At 29.6% G+C, this 18,256-nt stretch overlaps 1 protein-coding gene across 2 annotated transcripts in view; it reads left to right on the top strand.

Annotated features, from left to right (window-relative positions):
* The window catches only part of LOC115235427, a 195,402-nt gene that overhangs the window by 61,922 nt on the left and 115,224 nt on the right, over positions 1-18,256 (top strand). For both annotated transcript variants that reach the window (XM_029807223.1, XM_029807224.1), the window contains exon 3: positions 5,216-5,221. In XM_029807223.1, the coding sequence (XP_029663083.1) occupies positions 5,216-5,221 (6 nt within the window). The remainder of the gene's footprint in view (positions 1-5,215; positions 5,222-18,256) is intronic.

The following is an 18,256-nucleotide window of genomic DNA, read 5'->3' on the forward strand; positions in this document are numbered from 1 at the left end:
TATATATATATATATATAACTATTTATTGTGATATTTAAGATCGATTTTTGTTAATAAAGATATAGGATAATATAATTTTTTTGAACGTTGAATCATAGGATACAAATTTTATTATGAGTTAAATTTCTTTTAGAGATGCAAATAAATAATGAAGCATACTTTTTATCGTTTAATAGAATTTAATAGCATTCTTGATATCTTTAACGGAACTTGAAAAGTTGCGAGAAAGGATGATTTTTTTTCTTTCTTCAATATATTTTTGTCAAAAAAGATTAATTTTAAATGATTTGTTCCAATTTCAAAGATTTGTTCAAAATGATATTCTTAAGATATTGTCTGCACATGCTGGGATATCTTGTCAGAGAAAAAAATTTTATATTTTTTTTTTATTTATAGAGAAAAAGAAACTCTTTAGTTTTAAAATCGTTTTTGGATAAAATAAAAAGGAGTTAATTTTTATAATCGTTATAACTTTGATAATTAAATTGCAATGCCACGTTATAGTGCTAGATTTAACGTCTGCAAAATGTCAAATTAACCAATTTACTTAGAATAAAGTCTCTTACTGGCAAAGCTTACTACGCATCAGAAGTATCTTTTATACGTTTTTCTATTGGACGACGATTATCTTTTGGACGTTTTCACGCACATGTAAAAAAAGAAATTTGATTTTATTATTTTATCATACATTATTATAGAGTTAATAAGATATTAATCTTTTTATGTGAGAGAATAATTTTTGCCAGGTTTTGATATATTTAAACAGATGCGCGTGCACACACATATAAATGTATATTAAGTTATATAAAATAAACTATTTTAACTATATTAAGTTATGTAAGATAAACTATCTTTATAAATCCATCTAAATACTTCTAATAATTTGAAAAAAATGATTTTAAAAAACATTAATTTAAAAGCAAAAGTTATAAAATATAGAATCAAATATAAGTTGAAGGGGAACATTTATTGATTATAACAACTTTGCTATAAATAGTACTAAAAAATTATCTCTCTCTTTCTCACAATTTCAACAAATATAAAAAATGATCAAAATAAAAAAAAGACAAACTTAAATAAAAAACCATGTATATGTGTCGGGCTTTTTCAGAAAGCCTAGACTTTCTATGAAACGTCGGTACACAAAGATTCAAGCGGCTAATTGTAAGCCTTTTTATGAAAGGATTGTTTTTATGAAAACCTGCAATATATACATTATTTCTATATTAAAAAAAAACTTTTTCTTTTTTAAAATAATTAATATTGGTCATATATTTTATATATTTTTATATTGCACATTATTATTCAAAGAAAATATTTTATTAATCGCAGATAAATCACATGCAATTATGCATATGTTTAAAAATAATATATATAAAAATATATATAGAGATAAACAGAAGTTTGTTTCATTTACATTTTACGATTTAAATTAATGTCGCCTTGCATAGCGATCATTTGATTCTTCAAATTATAATTATTTTGTGTTGTAATAATTTATATTTCGTAATAATTATTATTGTATTGTAAGGGTTGTATTGGAAAACATATGTAGATTACATTTAAACTTTGCTGTATATCCTAGTTTTGCCATGTTTTTCCGACAGTTTATCGCGTGCAGAAGGATTAAAAACGAATATCCGGGCGTGATTTGTCATTCTGTTTTACTGTCAACTTTTCTCCTACATTTTGGCGTTATGTCATGAAAATACAAATATTGTTGCGCCATGGAAATCTAAACGCTATTCTCTTTAAATGAGTGAGCCACTCGTCGAGGATTAGTCGACTGAAAGGAGGAAGATAAATGTAAGATTCGCATGTGATGCTTTAGAAACGTTCATTACGTGACAGCGTGATATATTGATCGACTCGTAGAAAAGAGCTAATAGAGCAAAAATTTAGTTTTTAATAAATCTTGTTAATATTATTACATGTTAACAATATAATTGTATGTATTTCTAAATTAATTATTTAATGATGGAAAAATAATTTATAAAATGCAGCAAGTTAAAAATATCTATGTATATAAACGAAAACAATATACATAATATACTCTAACAATAAACATAAATTATTAAAATAAAAATAATGATTTTATTGCTGCAATTTATAAGATTTTTTGATGATTTGATTCCCCAATCACTCGATCTCTTCGATCGGCATCTAAGCATTTGTGAAAGAGCGAGCAGTGATGTACGAATAAGGGTTTCTTCTTATCGTCAGTTAAATATATTGGCTTCCGGTTCGCGTTACGTGCAATCCGAGAGCTCATATAGTAGGCGTGTCGCGTAATTAAGCCGCTAGAGATTTGCATACGATCCACCTTGTAAACGCGCGTGAAGAAGAACCATCTCTCCTCCTAAATGTAGGTGGAAGGATTGCTCGAGGCTTGCCTTCCGGTCTGTCGAGAGCGTTCTGACGCAAATAGATACTGCTTTTTGCATGCGTCTTATCCAAACGCGATCTAAGACGCCCGCGTCTGAATTGCAAATACCTGAAATTGAAGAAATCTATTTTATCATCAGTAATAGAAAAGAAGTAAATTTATTACATTAAAATAAAAAAGAAAGAATACGTACAAAATTTGGATAAAAGCGGGTAAAATAAACAACAAGATATTTTCCGTCAAAGCATTTTTTGTATCATTTAATAATTTTTCTCTTTTATTTCACCAGAATAATCAAAACTGTTTACGATCTGAGATGTTCCTGCGCTGCCATAAAAATAAATGCAATTGTAACATGAATCGTCGATGCGATTGCATACGCATTGCATTTAATATTTTGCGGAAAACTCGATAGCTCGTTGCGCCCGCGATTGCAATCTCGCGGTTCGATTAAAATGGACGCGTAATCTTTTTATCAAAATCACAAATCTCTTTCTCTCGTTCCTTTTTCCTCTCACTTTGCAATTCCACACGGTATTACGCTTGCTTTATGACGATCGAAAATATCAACGCGTTTACAAATATGAAGCTGCTTGTCGAAGCGAGAATTGACTAACGCAACTCAAACTAAACTCTCGTTTTGCTCCATCACAATATCTAGTACATAAAATGGAATTGGGCGATATAATTTGCCTTTTGTAGAAAATGTGTTTCTAGACTATTTCATATAACGTAAAACGGGCTAAATAAGAACCTCGCGCGGTAAGCAATGCGCAAATTTCTTGATAATTATAATTTTATTCGAATGAACGTTTCGGTTCAATATTTCGGATCATCTTCAGCATTAAACTGCAGCAAGAAATTCATCACGAGGTATGGCACATACGCTGCAGTTCAATGCTGAAGATGATTCAAAATATTAGACCGAAACGTTTATTCGAATAAAATCATAATTATCAAGAAATTTACGTATTATTTACCGCGCCAGGCTTTTAACTAGCCCGTTTTCTTTACGTTATAATTATTATCAGAGCTTTTTTATTGTAATTAAGTATTAGATTATTTCACATAAAAAGTCGAGCTATTAAAAAAGATTTATAATATTTTGATCTTTCTTTTTGAATTTCAACGTCGCAAACAAGAATAATTTTGGAACGAGAATAATAATTTTATGTGTGTTGTAATTTTCAGTAAATTATAGTGTGCAAATTATATATACACATTAGTTTCTTTAATAATTTAATTTTTTTATACACGTATTTTCTAGTTTTGCGGGAGTTATTTCTTACACAAGATATTTTATAATCGTAAAGCAAGCACGCGCGTTTATCCTCGATAGATTGTATATTTTATAGATTTGAGCATGACTTCTATGATTATGTGATGTTGCATTTATCGTATACTATTTTATTATAATTTTATTACATTTTTAATTAAAATAGTTACACACATACATATTTACAGATTTTATTACATTTTTAACATCTTTGTAACGGGACAACAATACGTTGTAAGAGAACTGCAGATATAACAAAGAATAAAATGCATGGAAAATAAAAACGCTTGCCTTTTACCTTAAAATATAATTTATGAAATGGTGATATTTTTGATAAAAAACTTTAATAAAATTAATTTACATAGCAAAAATAAAGCATTAAACAACTATATATAACACTAATTGAAATTATCTAAGTGATGTGATGTTGTGTATGTAATTTAAGCATTTATTTAAAACGAGTATCATATCGAAAGATGCCGATCGTCAATGTATATAGCAATGTTACATCACTATGAGTTTTTCGCGTTTCGTCTTCATCGACTAAAGTGCACCGCACTTTATTTTATCTGACGCCATATACTGCCGACTTATGAACATGTAATGCAAGACAACCCTCCGATCTCTCACTAAAAACGCGCTGTAAAGCCGCGTAAAAACTCACTCCATAATGGCATCGATACGCCAAGTGCATCGCGATGAAAGTGCACTCGTGTGATATAAGTGCCTACCGCGCAACGCGTTTATTTTTTTAATACTGCATAGTGCATCCTATGTACAGGATAATCGATAGAAGTTAGCAGAATAATCGAATTATTCGCATGAATGGCATTATAATCTATAAAAAAATTACAAGAGATAAAAAAATTTGTTTTACGCTTATTTAATTTTGAAGTGAATGCTTTATCTGTGTGTGTGTGTGTGTGTGTTCGCGTGCGCTTGTAAAATCTATCATCTCAAACTCTACCTACCGCATTTTTTTCTTTTTTTTTTTATCTATATAAATAACAATCAATTTTATTTTATTATTTTTTAAATATTTTTGTATATTTCGAAGATAACGATTTATTTAGTTAAAATTATATTTTTGCCATTGTAGCGCTGTATTATCATGTAAGATCATTTTTTCAACCTTAATGAGATAATTATATTTCTGACAATGAGTTACATTTATGCAACATTTAAAATTTTTTTGGATTGGTACGATACTGAACTTTCTTTGTCAATATTGTTTCTGGCTAACTACAAACTTTTCAGTAAAGTTAAAATAATTTTTTTTTTGTTTAAATTTATCATATTATAACAAGTTGAAATAATATACAAAATGTTTAAATTTATTTTATTAAAAAATTATAGTAGAAAATATAAGATCTACTAATGTATAAGTAAAGCAATATCACTTTAAAAAATAATTAAAATTAATATTTTTATAGTTAACTTTGTGTGTGTATGTGTGTATATTCATGTATATTATATATCAATGTATACATATATATATTTATTTATTTGTTTATTATATATTTAATATATTTGATTTAACTTTTTGTTTCAGATTACGGTAAGTGAGCAATGTTGGCAATGAGCGGCGCAATTAATCGAAACTATTCGCGAAAACGAGCGACTTCAAGGTAAAATTAGCTCGAAATTCAGCTTGTGCATAAGCAAGAAGCGGGTAAGTGCCAAGAATATGTTTAATATCTGAGTAATGGACGCTTTCACGAGTTCTTACTGCGTCAAAGTGCGTGCAGGATATGGAACGGGAGGTCCGGAATTTTATTTATCCTTCAGATCCGCCGCGCGCGTTTAATTACTCTTCTTGTAATTATTATTGTATATTTTTTGTTTCAATTTTATTGCCAATATTTAGGATATTTTAATTAATATACGATCTTTTACTTTTCAGTTGCACTGTGAACATTTAATTGTTAGTATTGGAATCGTTATTTTACGCATTTTATTCTTGACACTTACTATGAGTATTCAGCACAAATTTTAATTGATAAAATATTTTAACCTAATATTTTAATTTATATCAAAAATAATTAACGAGTCATATAATATTATTGTCATTATAATATAATATTATATTATAGGGAAAAGATGTAATCAGTATTCTCAAGTACGGTACAAAACGGAAAAACGTACTTCGAACATGAATTTTGTTCGACTTATGCCAAGTATAGGTTGTCGTGGGTTAATTTAAAGTCAGTGCTTATTACGTACTTCGCTGTAATTAACTTGTCTAATTATACGATGACATCCTTTAGGTTCCACGATGGCGTAAAGTTTAGCGCACGATGCCGTCAAGAAACTATTCTACGAATCTTATTCTGCTCTTTCTCAAAGCAGTCATTTTTATACCGGTTCCATTTTTATTCTTTATGTGTCTAGCTAGGTCAATTATTTATCTTTTATTATAATATTCTCTCTCTTCCTCGTACCTTTTAAATATTTTTTACTTTAAAACTAATGATAAAAAATAAATTGAAAATTCAATATAAACTAAATAATAATAATAAATTAATTTTTACGAATTTAAACATTAATTCTATTACGATTTAGCATAAATAGCGCAAATTGATAAGTTTCTTCATAATTATTAAATAAATCCCAGATACTCGGGTTTTGTTGGATAACGACTTTCCGGTAAATTAGAATCGATAAACTATCGATATAGCACTTCCGGAATCTGCTAACGATCTTTTTGCCGACGCGAAGTGTCCATTGCAAAAACGCAATCGCTATCGCGTCGCATTGAAAGTTTAATTATGCGAACGCGATGAAAAATCGTCGGGCAACTGTGACGTAACATTATATGTAACACTGTAATCGCGAACCCATTTAATACTTATCGTTAGCGACACACCGCAACTTAGTGCAACACGATATAATAAGACATTGATTCTAATTAATCTTGTCCTTTTTAACAACTATATCTACATAAATGTATTCCTACAACTATCTACAGTAGCTCCTCTCCTGTTTCATCACCCATCGCGTGAATATATACATTAATTTCAATTCAAATTTATTCCGCTCGATGTTTGTGTCATTAAATCCCTTTTAGATAAAATTTTTTCTACGTAAAGAAATAATATAAAATATAAATCGTTTATATTATTACCAACCGTTTTTTATGCTATTAAAGCTAAAAAATTTTTAAGTTATTATTTTAAAACGATCTATGAAGTATAGATATAAATTAAGTGAAAAAATTTTAAACGGAATTTTCAATTCTTTTACTACGTTACGCTAAAATCGAGAAAGTTTTGTTTCTTTTGATATGCCCGTTTCACTTCACGTATCTTAGTGATTCTTCGCGCTTAATTTCCCTTCGCGAAATCCGAAAACGACTCGAAACCCACTCGGCGCCCCTTCTGGAACTTAAATCAACATCATCAGACACGGGCTAGATCGATGTAATTGCTGGTGCTGCGATTTAATGGTCCACTCATCGACCTGCCCCCTGCGCTTCTCTCTCTTACCGGTCTTCTTCTTTTCCTTTCGGGTTTCCTTCTTCGTTTCCGCTTTAACTCGATAAAACCTGCTTTGCAGCTCGCAACGCCGGCCAGCCGGCGCGGCGCTTCCTCACGAAAATTGAGAGTGCAATTTGTAAGCTACCTCACTCTTCTCTTTCTCCCTCCCCCCCCCCTGATATTAACCTCGATCGATGCAGCGGGCCACCCTCTCGCTGTTTTCCCTCAGCGCGTTGCAATATTTCGCGTTCGGATAATGACGGCATGCCGTCTTCGTGCGGAGATTTCGTGCGGAAAGGGCGGAAGTTCGCGGATTTGTGAAAATTTTAACCAAGCGTTTAGATTACATCGATATACAAGTTGTTTCAAAAGCTAAGATCAGGAGTTGTTGGATTTTTTGTGAATGATTATTGATGGCTATCTAAGCGATAATATTAATGCATGTGATAATTGTGTTTTAAAAATATTGTAACACATTTTTATCGTATGTTTAATTAAAGTTTATTTATCTAACAAGGTCTCGTTTACTTATCCGTTGATACTGCAATGCTTTTATCAATCTGCTTTTTAAGATATTCTATGTAAGAGAATATAATTATTAGATAGAAATTGAACAAAATTTATTATTTGAATTATATTTATTGTATATGTGTGGTATACAATATGTGAATAGATTATATTTTTAAATTACTTTTATACGTAAAGTCAACAGTATTATTGATCAAATTATTCACTTAAAATAATATTCACTTAAAATTGAAGAAATGCATTTAATGTAATCAATTTTAGAAAATTCGATAAAGCATATCAGTTATTATTTTAGATGTAATATAGTTACATTGTATAAAATTGCACATTAAACATGAAACAATATTCTCATTATATTTACATTATTATTACACGAACAATATAAAATATTACAAAACGTCTCTTAAAAATCTGTATGGGAACAAACGACAATTAGTTCTAAGGCTTCCCGAGTAGTTTCGTGCATTTCCGAACGAATATCAATGACACTCGATATACTCGAGCATTCAATTGAACGTGAACGAACATGCAGAAATTGACGATGATTGTGTATATCCTCTTCCCTTCGCATAAAATTGCTGATACATTTGGTGCATTTTTTAAAATAATTTTATTGACGGACGTATCCGTTTTTGTACGTGCTTATCTATATATGTGGCGTAAATGTATCGTCAATACCTACATTAGCGAATCTTTCGTTTGTTCGAAATTTTACATTGGTGCGGATTTGACGGATTTGCGTAAAAATTTCAAACAACCCATATCGCTTTTTCTGGCACATCGGGATTATATCGAGAAATTCTCAACTGATTGTTGCGCTATCGTAGTTGGTGCAATGTTTGATAAACAATTGAGTGAGCACCGTGTATATGCAAAAATGGGGCAATTCTTGTTTCAAGTAAACTCGAATAAACGCATCTCTGTGGGCAAACATCACTTTAGAAAGGATTAATAAATAGAATGCACGAATTAAAGAAAAATAGAAAATTATTATTAATTATATATAATACCATAAACGTATTTTATATAAAAAAATAGTGAAATAATCAAACTTTGTTATCATTTATTTATTAGCACCGATTAGATTCACAATGATAATATGACAGATATAACTAAGATTTCAACTCATTTAACCCCCAAAAATTTTAAATTCAGCTGCTATTGTTACATTATAATTAATTCAATTTGTATCACACTTCGCGCACTTTTCATTTACTTCCCAGCGCACCAATAGAGTTTATTTCGCGAAAATCTCCGCGAATTATCGACGTGATTTCGATAACTTATGACTGCTGCTAGTTTCAGTGCCACCACTTCTATGGTGATTGCCTTTTGTTACGGTTGAATAGCGTTCGCAACCCTCACGGGTTTTCTCCGCTTGTAAGCCAGAGAAGCGAGTGACGGGGGTGGGCCTTTCTCTCCCTGCCCGGAGGGACAACTCGTTCCTTCGGGCGATACTGACCGCGGCTGAGCAGGCGGTTGCGACTTGCGATATATCAAGCCGAAATCGCCGAGATCGTATTTGTTGATTTCGATAGTTCTCAATCTAACGAGAATTTGCGAGAAAAAAGTTAAAGCTTTTGACTATAGCAATAGTTGGCCTATAGCAATATTGGATTATAACGTTATTAGAAACCGTAAATTTTTATAGCAATCTTTAAATTTGGAAAGATTTTGTATACAAAAAGAGAAAGCATAAAAGTAATAATAGGCCGACTGTGACTAGGTTTAGTATTTATTCCAGTATTTTTCTATCGATCATAATTTCGATTAGAATATCTTAGGAATTAATACAGTAATAGAAAATTTAACAATACTTTACTTGTATAATGTTGATAATGATAAGTATAAATTTTTAGCCGTTAAACAGCTGTAATTAAAATTATATACATATTAAATATATATTAAATAACGTATAAATAGAAGTATATTACATAAAGATATTGGAAAAGAGAGAGTATATATTAATATATTTTGTAACATCATATTAATATTGTTGTCGATATCGAGTATTTGGCGTGTGTTTATTTTTTTTTTTTAATATTTTGTCAGGGATTTTATTATATATCGATAGCGATAAAAAAAAGTAAATAGATATTAATATTGCTCATAAACTCTAGTAAAACCCCTAAAAATCTTTCTAAAAAAGATAGAACTACATGTTGAATATATTAAAAAATATTTAAATCTATATATACAACAAATAAAAGTTTAAAAAGTAAAGGATTGTTAAGCATTGTTAACAAATTAATTAAAACAATGATATGAAATTAGTGCAGTTAACTAAATATTTGATTTACGTGCTATTAATTTATAGTTGATTCTAAATGAGTTTCTTTAATTCTCATGAATTTTATACTAGAGATGTATTTGAGAGAGTAGTTTAAAAGAAAATTTTATGCCAATTCTCTTAGAGACATAAAATGGCCTTCAGATTGAAGTATGAAAACTTGACATATTCAGGTTGCATTAAAATATGTATTACATATATTTCTGCAAATCTGTATGTGAATTTTTCTATTGGTTCGCGATTTTTAATAATAGTTCACGGATACATATTTTAACTTAAACAATTATTATCTTGAGAGAGATGAAATATTGAATTGAATGAAATATTTCTAGATATTGATATAGAACAGTTTGTATGTTTGAGGTACGAGAATTAAAATTTTGCTCAACTTTTTAGTTATATCTTGTATAAGACACATTTAAATTATGTGGTTATTTATTAATGAAGAAAAACTAAAAGTAAGTTTGCGGAATGTTTTATAAGTTTATCTCGCGTAGAATGCGAGAGAAGTAGCATGCGAGAAAACTCATTTATTTCAATGCATACCACAAGAAGCATATGGTTTCTCGTTTTTAAAGTTATAATCTAATAAAACTACAGTGACAAATATATATAATATATATATAGTTTACCGATATATTAATCTTCTACTGGGAATTTTTAAGAATTGTGCTTAACCGAAAATTAAATTATTTCTTGAAATATTTTGTTTTAATTTGAAACCGAAACTGATCTTTCTAAATTGTTCATTAAATTGGTGCACGGTTGAATTAAGTGGATAATTCAAAACAGAAGTTCTAAGAAATTATTATTAATTTATAGAAATATCATAGATCGGATCCCGTGAATATCTCGCAGATACCTAATAGAATCAACGAAGTCGCGCGGATATATTTAGAGACAACCTCGATATCACGAATGTACGCAAATAAAAAAATAATGATCGATAAAATAATATTCCAATTTTAATCTTTATTCTATGTTTAGCGCACATATGTCTCGAATATTTATTTCCTGCTTAACAAATTATAATTCTATTTGATTACAATTTTATTAATTATATGATTAGAGTTGGCATTTTTGATATATTTGATGTTTTTGGCTACACACACGCACTTATAAGTCTGTTTTTTGTATGGATGACTAAAGACTGTATATGTATAATCTCCCTACTGATAATATAATTAAATATATGTTTTTATATAATATATTAGATTAGACATTACGCCGATCTCATCACACAAATACTACTTTCATAATTTTATTATTAAATATCTTAAATTAAATTATTATTAAAGCAAAGTCCTCGACATTAAATGAAGGTTTTCTTATTTATTTTTATTTGTAAAGAGAATTCAATTCCTTGTTTTAATATTTTATTTTTCAATATTTTTGCTAAGAAAAAATTAGCCAAAAAATACATTTACAAACCTGGCTATTTTTAAAACGTTATGTATTCCACACAAAATATTGCCCGTAAAAAAGCACAATGTAAATAAAAAAACATCTCTCTTTTTTTAAAAACATTTCTCTTTTTTCTCTATAGTGATTATGCACTGTTTTTACTTTCTCTTATTTTTATGTGTATATAAAATTTTTATTTCAACAAAATAAAAAAGAAACTAATTTACAATTATTTTTTTTAATTTACGACATTATGTTATCGTATATTAAGCGTTCTTTTTAAGCAAAGGAGATTCAAAATTTTTATTAAATTAATATCAGATTTTTTATAAAATTAAGATTTTTTTATTACAATAGATTCAAATTTATATGAAAACTAACGAGGAGTTATGTATTATATATACATTACTTCTCTTTCTTTCGTTTTATTTTAGATATTTATATAAACTGAATTTACATATGAAAGCGCCTATTTATGCAAGCAGCGTACATTATATAAACAACACATATACAACTGACTTGGATGTATAATTTTAAAATCTAGAACATAATATTGCTTTCAACCATACAAGATAACTAGAACATGTTTTTTTTTTTTTAATAATTCAGATTTTATACAACAAAAATAACGCAATATATATATGTATGTATATACTGATTTTGCGACTCTTAAATTACTTATTTATAAAAAATGTTTTGGGAAACAGTTGAAACGAATATATTCTTATAAATAATACAATAACAATTTTCTGTTTGCACATTAAATTAAAATAGATGCTACACTAATTTATAATAATAATAAATACCCTGAAATGAATAGCTTATTTTAATGAACCGATTAGTAGTTAATTTTACATTATTACATTCACACACACATATAAACGAGAAGTATAAATAGATCTATAAAAATTATATATATGATTAAAGTGTGTGTACGTGCTTAAAAATTACAAGCATTATTATACTGCACGTATTTTCGACCATTCGAAACGGCTTGTGCAAATTGTAACAGAAAGACTCGTTTTAGACTTTTCATCGATTTCCCTTAATTCTCTCCCTTTCTTTTTCTTTCTCTTTCTCGGTGAAGAGTCGTGCGGAATTGCGGCGTCCCCTGACGTCGCGATGCCCGAAAGCTCGCGTCGGGAAAAGTTCGGCCGACGTTTAAAAGCGTCGTGAAACTCACTGGTCCAACCAGTTGCGCGCGTTCTCACCAGCTTCGTTCATTCGTTCGTTCGTTCGTTCGTTTTCGCGGGTCAAGGTAAAAGTTTGCAAAAGGAAACTCGTAGGAACGTAAGTTTCTTCAGGAAGAGGATGTCCATGGCTTTTCTCAAGATTCCCTGTGGAGATCCTCCTAGGATTCTTCTGTCCGCTTGATAAAGCCTTCTAAATATTTTTATTCGCGATTTAGATTTTCAAATTGATATCATTCATTAATGATAATTTCGTACATTTTTTTTTGAACGATTAGATCGCTATAAGTACAATAATCTAAAAGTTACTATAATTTATGCTGTTTTTAATTATCATATTATAGTTAATGATATTATGCGATATAATTGACTATGTACGTAAAAAGAATAAATTATTAAAAATTCCTTTTGGAATTTTATGTTTTATATACACACACGTTAACGCGTTTTCTTCGAGTTTTTAATTAATATAGTAACTGGATTGGAGAATCTAGAGTCTTATTATTTTTGTTTCATGTGGTACAGTTACAGAAATCGTTTCAAAAAACCTTTCCGAGAATGTTAGTTATAGCTTTTTGATCATATTTAACTTTCTTTTATTCTAATTTTTCCTATTAGACAGAAATTGTGTGTAAAATGAAAAATTCAACGAATATGAAGATTAAGAAAGGATGCTAGGATGCTTTTAACTCTAAAAACTCCATAACTAAAACTACATAATGGCACAGTGCATGGTCGTTCAGTAAAATCCAGTTTTCGCGAACTTCGGGATGTATACGTTGAACTCTTTTTCGCGGGCATTCGAAAACTTCTTCTAGTTCATAGTTTACCCTTGTGACGGGAATGCCGTCCAGCATCACAACGTTCGTCTTTCATGTCCCCCTCACGCATCTAAAAATGCTTCATGCTACCTGAAAACTTCGGCTCGTACCTTCATCTTCATACGGGTTTTTCAACTTTTGGTAAACCTGTCGCAAAACTCGATCGCGTGATACCATTTGACATTTCACTTTTTCATTATCATAACAAGAAGTAATATTTTGATGTGGAATAGAAATGTAAATTACAAGTTAAATATAAATTGATAATATTTTCGATAACATTTTATATAAGAGCTAACATGACAACATAAAAATTACCAGAAAGGGGTTGAATTTCAGTTTGCATTTTATGGCATAAAATTAACAATAAATCTCGCGCGCTTTTGTCTAAAGTTAAGGATAACTGGTTCCTTTATATGTATCGCAATAGTGCGCATTACTGCATCTCGAATTAAGAATGAGACGGCGAACGTGTAAAGAGGATGAAGAGAGAAATCATTTATAACACTTGCGAAAAATCGGATTTTCTACGAATATGCACAGATTAAATTCAATTCTAGATACATCGCGGTTCTCGAAATGCCCTGCTGTATTTCATATTTCTAAAAGCGATCTTCCTTCCTCTTCCGGAAGGAAGGACGGGCATTTAGTCTCTCTTTCTTTCTTTCTCTCTCCCTTTTTAGCATCTCTTCTCTATTCTCTCGCCAAAATATTCAGCAGATCTTACTACAAGGACTAAAATTACTTGCCCGCGTTTATTTACGTGTCACGGTCGCCGAAAATTATTAGCGACAACGCGAACGTTTCAAGAGATTCATTAAAATATTCTCGCGCGGTTAAAATGCAATGATACTATTTGCAATTATTTAATTCTTATTATATTCTGATTATCATTTAAAACTTTTGCGCGCTTTGTTTATGTAGTTGTATAAATTTAAAAAAAAAAATTTTTTTTGGGAGGAAGAGAATTTAGGCATGGATTGGACAGAGAGTATTGAGATTTAATAATAATTAAAATAGGAACGATTAAATATCGTTTATATTGCTTGTCGTATTTGACATTTTTCACGTTTTTCTGCTTATACTAGAAAGAAAAGTATGGCCATTTCAAAATAAATAAGAATACATAGAAATTCAATGATTCTTAACTAGACATATGTACTTATATGATTGCTGACTCGCGTATTTTTACGTACGTAATAAGCATGGCACTGCTAATAAAACTAATAAGGCTAATTATACATGCACATGTGTATTCGCGTAGAGGAGACCGGAGTGAGATATTATAGCAGAAAATTGCGAATGTTATGTAAATTAGCAAAACTAAAAAATTGCTGTATTTATGTTATGATTAATTAATTTGTAAATCCAAATATTTGGAAATATTAGAAATATATCATTTAAATTTAAATTATACACTTTTATATGATTTTATTTACTTTTTATACAATATTATCAATCCTATAATTACTGATAAATATTATGATAATTACTGATCTTTCTTATATGTGAAATAATTATTTTTATTACGAATGCTTTTACGAAAAATCTTATATAACATTCCATAATATGGGATTTGACACGTAGGCCGAAGACCATCTTGTAGATCAGAGATTCCCAAAGTGTCGTGGCCTCTTTTTAAAATGACGAGGTCAGCTATTTGTAGACGAGAAACGTAAAGTTCTATCTCCTTCTTCTATTAGACAAGTGAAAATCTCATGCATAATTCTCGAAATTCAACTTGTATTTGCGGAATATTACGGCCAGGACAATTGAATTCCAATACTATATTTTTTCAGATAGAGTTCCAAATATTAAGCGGACATTAGTATCACAAAGTGCAATTAAGCAAACGTCCGGAACACAAGGGACATTAGAGTGCACTCGATATACAACATTTGATACAACGCGTAATCAGTCCTAGAATAATATGAACAAGTACAAAAAAAAAAAAATATTTGACATGATATAACTAGATATGACTTGATTTAACAAATATGTCATTTTTCCTCGTACTATTAGCATTAGGAATGGAAGATTATGCTAAATATTCAAGAGTTAGAAAGAATTGCGGCAGATACAGGAATCATCCATTTGAGATAAAGTCAATCTTCATTGGCAATCTCTATTGTTGCGAAGAGAAAAGAGATACCTCTACTAAATTCCTAATAGATTTTCACCTGCCATAGTAAAAGCAGCCCAACGTCGCGTCGCGCAGAGTCGTACTGTAGCCAATCGATCAATTAACCTGTTCCGCGTAGTAATAAGTAAGACAAGTGAGACCGTTAGCCCGTGCAAGTCCCCCTTCCGCGTTACCTATAAGCTTTATTTATTACGCGGATTGCAAGAGCCGCATAGTGGATTGCGAGCTAGTATTGCCATGCAACGTTCTTTTTAATTTTTCGGGCGGATGTTGAGAAGATATATATGATGACGGCCAAAAATTTAGGAATATTTGTAATTTTGCAGGTCAAATTGCAGGTGTCTTTTTTTATAAATGTAAAATGGAAAATGGAATGAAAAATAATAGTAAAATATTCTAGATTTAGAAAAAATTGTGCTTCATATAATTTGCGTCTTTAACTTTAATGACGAATTATCTGACGGATTTGTTATATCGAGGTTTTTGCTTAATAAAAACTGTTGAGATAAGAGTAAATAAAAATTGCGATACATTCCTTCTGATACGTTCTCTACTGTGTAAAGTAATATGATATATAAAATAACGATGTTACACTAAGTGACAATGCGGCACAGTACTTGGTTACCTTTCAAAGTTTTCTTTGACGTTATCGCGACTTCTCAATTGGGAATAAAGGCAAACTCTAGAGTAGTGCTAAAATCTGAGATTGCTAGACCCTGCGCTTTCTTGTAACTGGAAAATTTATATATGTCAACCGAATATAACTCAGATACTGTGCGCTTTTTCAATTTTTATTATATCGTGTTTTTTTCCATTTATTTTGACACATTTTGCCTTTTAGAATTTTTCTATTTTTATAATTTTTATAGAGAGTTGTATATAAAAAAAGAAAATTTTAATATTTTTGTATAGTTGATTTAGATTTTAAAACCTGAAAAAAGCGGGAAAGTTAGATATTTTTATAGTATCTTCATTCTTTTATCCTTTATTGTTTTAGTAAAATGAATATCTTTAATTATAGTATCTTCATTCATTTATCTTTCATCGTTTTAGTTAAATATATATCTTTATACATCCTCGGTGAATAAATTAAACACCGCAAGAGAGATTCGAGCTTTTAAGATCTTATAATCTTGCTAGCAATTTAAAATATATGTTAAACCAGAATTAAACGCAAATTACATTTATACAGGATGTGTTTCACTTTTACTATATTACATTATAATAATCGATGCTTTGCTCCATTTAGAGTCAATATATATTTTTACTTATTATTAGCACACAAAAATCTCAATTATCATCTATTTTGGTTTCTTAATTTTTGATGTTATTTATAAATTTAACAAAATTTATAACTTTAAATAACTTTTGTTAAAAGAGTAAAATCGTCTTAAAATTAATAAAAAAAAAAAAAATAATAATAATAATTGTATATATTGAAATGCCGAACATAAAATATCTCTTGTGAAACGTGAAAAAAAATAGCTTATTGTATTTTAGAAATTAAATATTAAATAAGCCATTAGAATAATTAAGAATAATTAATGTTGGACTTGAATGTATGTGTGTTCATGCATATTTCTTCTTATTTCCATTTTCCTATTTGAGAACACTCGTCCCACACATTCGAGTTGTTATGCCAAGAAGAACAAGGGATTACGTGGTGATGATTGAATCAAGTGGTTGCGCGCCTTTTATTTGTGGGGCGCGGCTGTAAAGTCGGAATGCGACGTGTGTGCCACGCGACTGACTCACCGAAACGTGCGCTAATTTTAGCGACGGTGTAAGGCAACACGCGTCATCGATGCTGGTGGAGACGATTGTCCGGAAAAAGCGCCTACATTTTGACAAAAAGCTCATCTTTTATTATTTTAATTTTCAATATCATAAAAGTTTTTTGGGAAAGATAATTTAGTGAATGTAGTAAACAAGCTTCGTACAGAATATTCTTTTAAAAGAAAATAGTTTAAATTTTAAAACAGGAAACAGCAGTTTTCGAAAAGTATTTTGCACAATAAAATTAATTGTTATAATAATATAACCATAATTAAATGATTTGTTTTCCTTAAAAATATATAATAAAATATCATAATCTATTAAAATCGTGACGGTCAATAATAAAGAAAAAACTTTTTTAAATGGCAAATGTAAAAATATTTTACTAACACATATTTTTAATAACACTAATATATTTATAAAAACAATCTGTTGTTTAATTAAAAAAATATGAGAAAAAATGTGAAACAATATTAATGTATAAATAAAGCTAAAATGCATACTCATTTCTGCAGTCAATAATAAAAAATCCCATTTAAAGCGTTTCTTTTCCATGTGTAATAAACTCTTGAAAACGGTAGCAATGCCGCTCGATTGCATATTGCTAATTAACATCTGTTTATGCTCTATGCATGCCAAATCATTTATAAATATTCATGGTGCATGGACGCGAAGCTCGTTCCGTTGAAAGTTTGATAAAAGTTAATAGATCGGATGCATAATTAATGCGCGATCTTGAAAGGATCGTTTGACATAAACAAATTGCGAGAATTGGAGAGCAGAATGTCGCATTTTTAACGTCACATTTTACATAATATTTTATAAAATTGCAGCAACGATATATCGTATGAATCATTACATCGCGTTGAATATTCACCGTACTAAAGATGGATAAAGAAAAATAAAAAATGTAGAGCAATGTTTATTTTTCTGTATTTTATAATTATAGTTAACTGTACGATTTT

Source organism: Formica exsecta, unplaced genomic scaffold (assembly GCF_003651465.1).
Source record: "Formica exsecta isolate Colony F162 unplaced genomic scaffold, ASM365146v1 scaffold222, whole genome shotgun sequence".
Lineage (NCBI taxonomy): Eukaryota > Metazoa > Arthropoda > Insecta > Hymenoptera > Formicidae > Formica > Formica exsecta.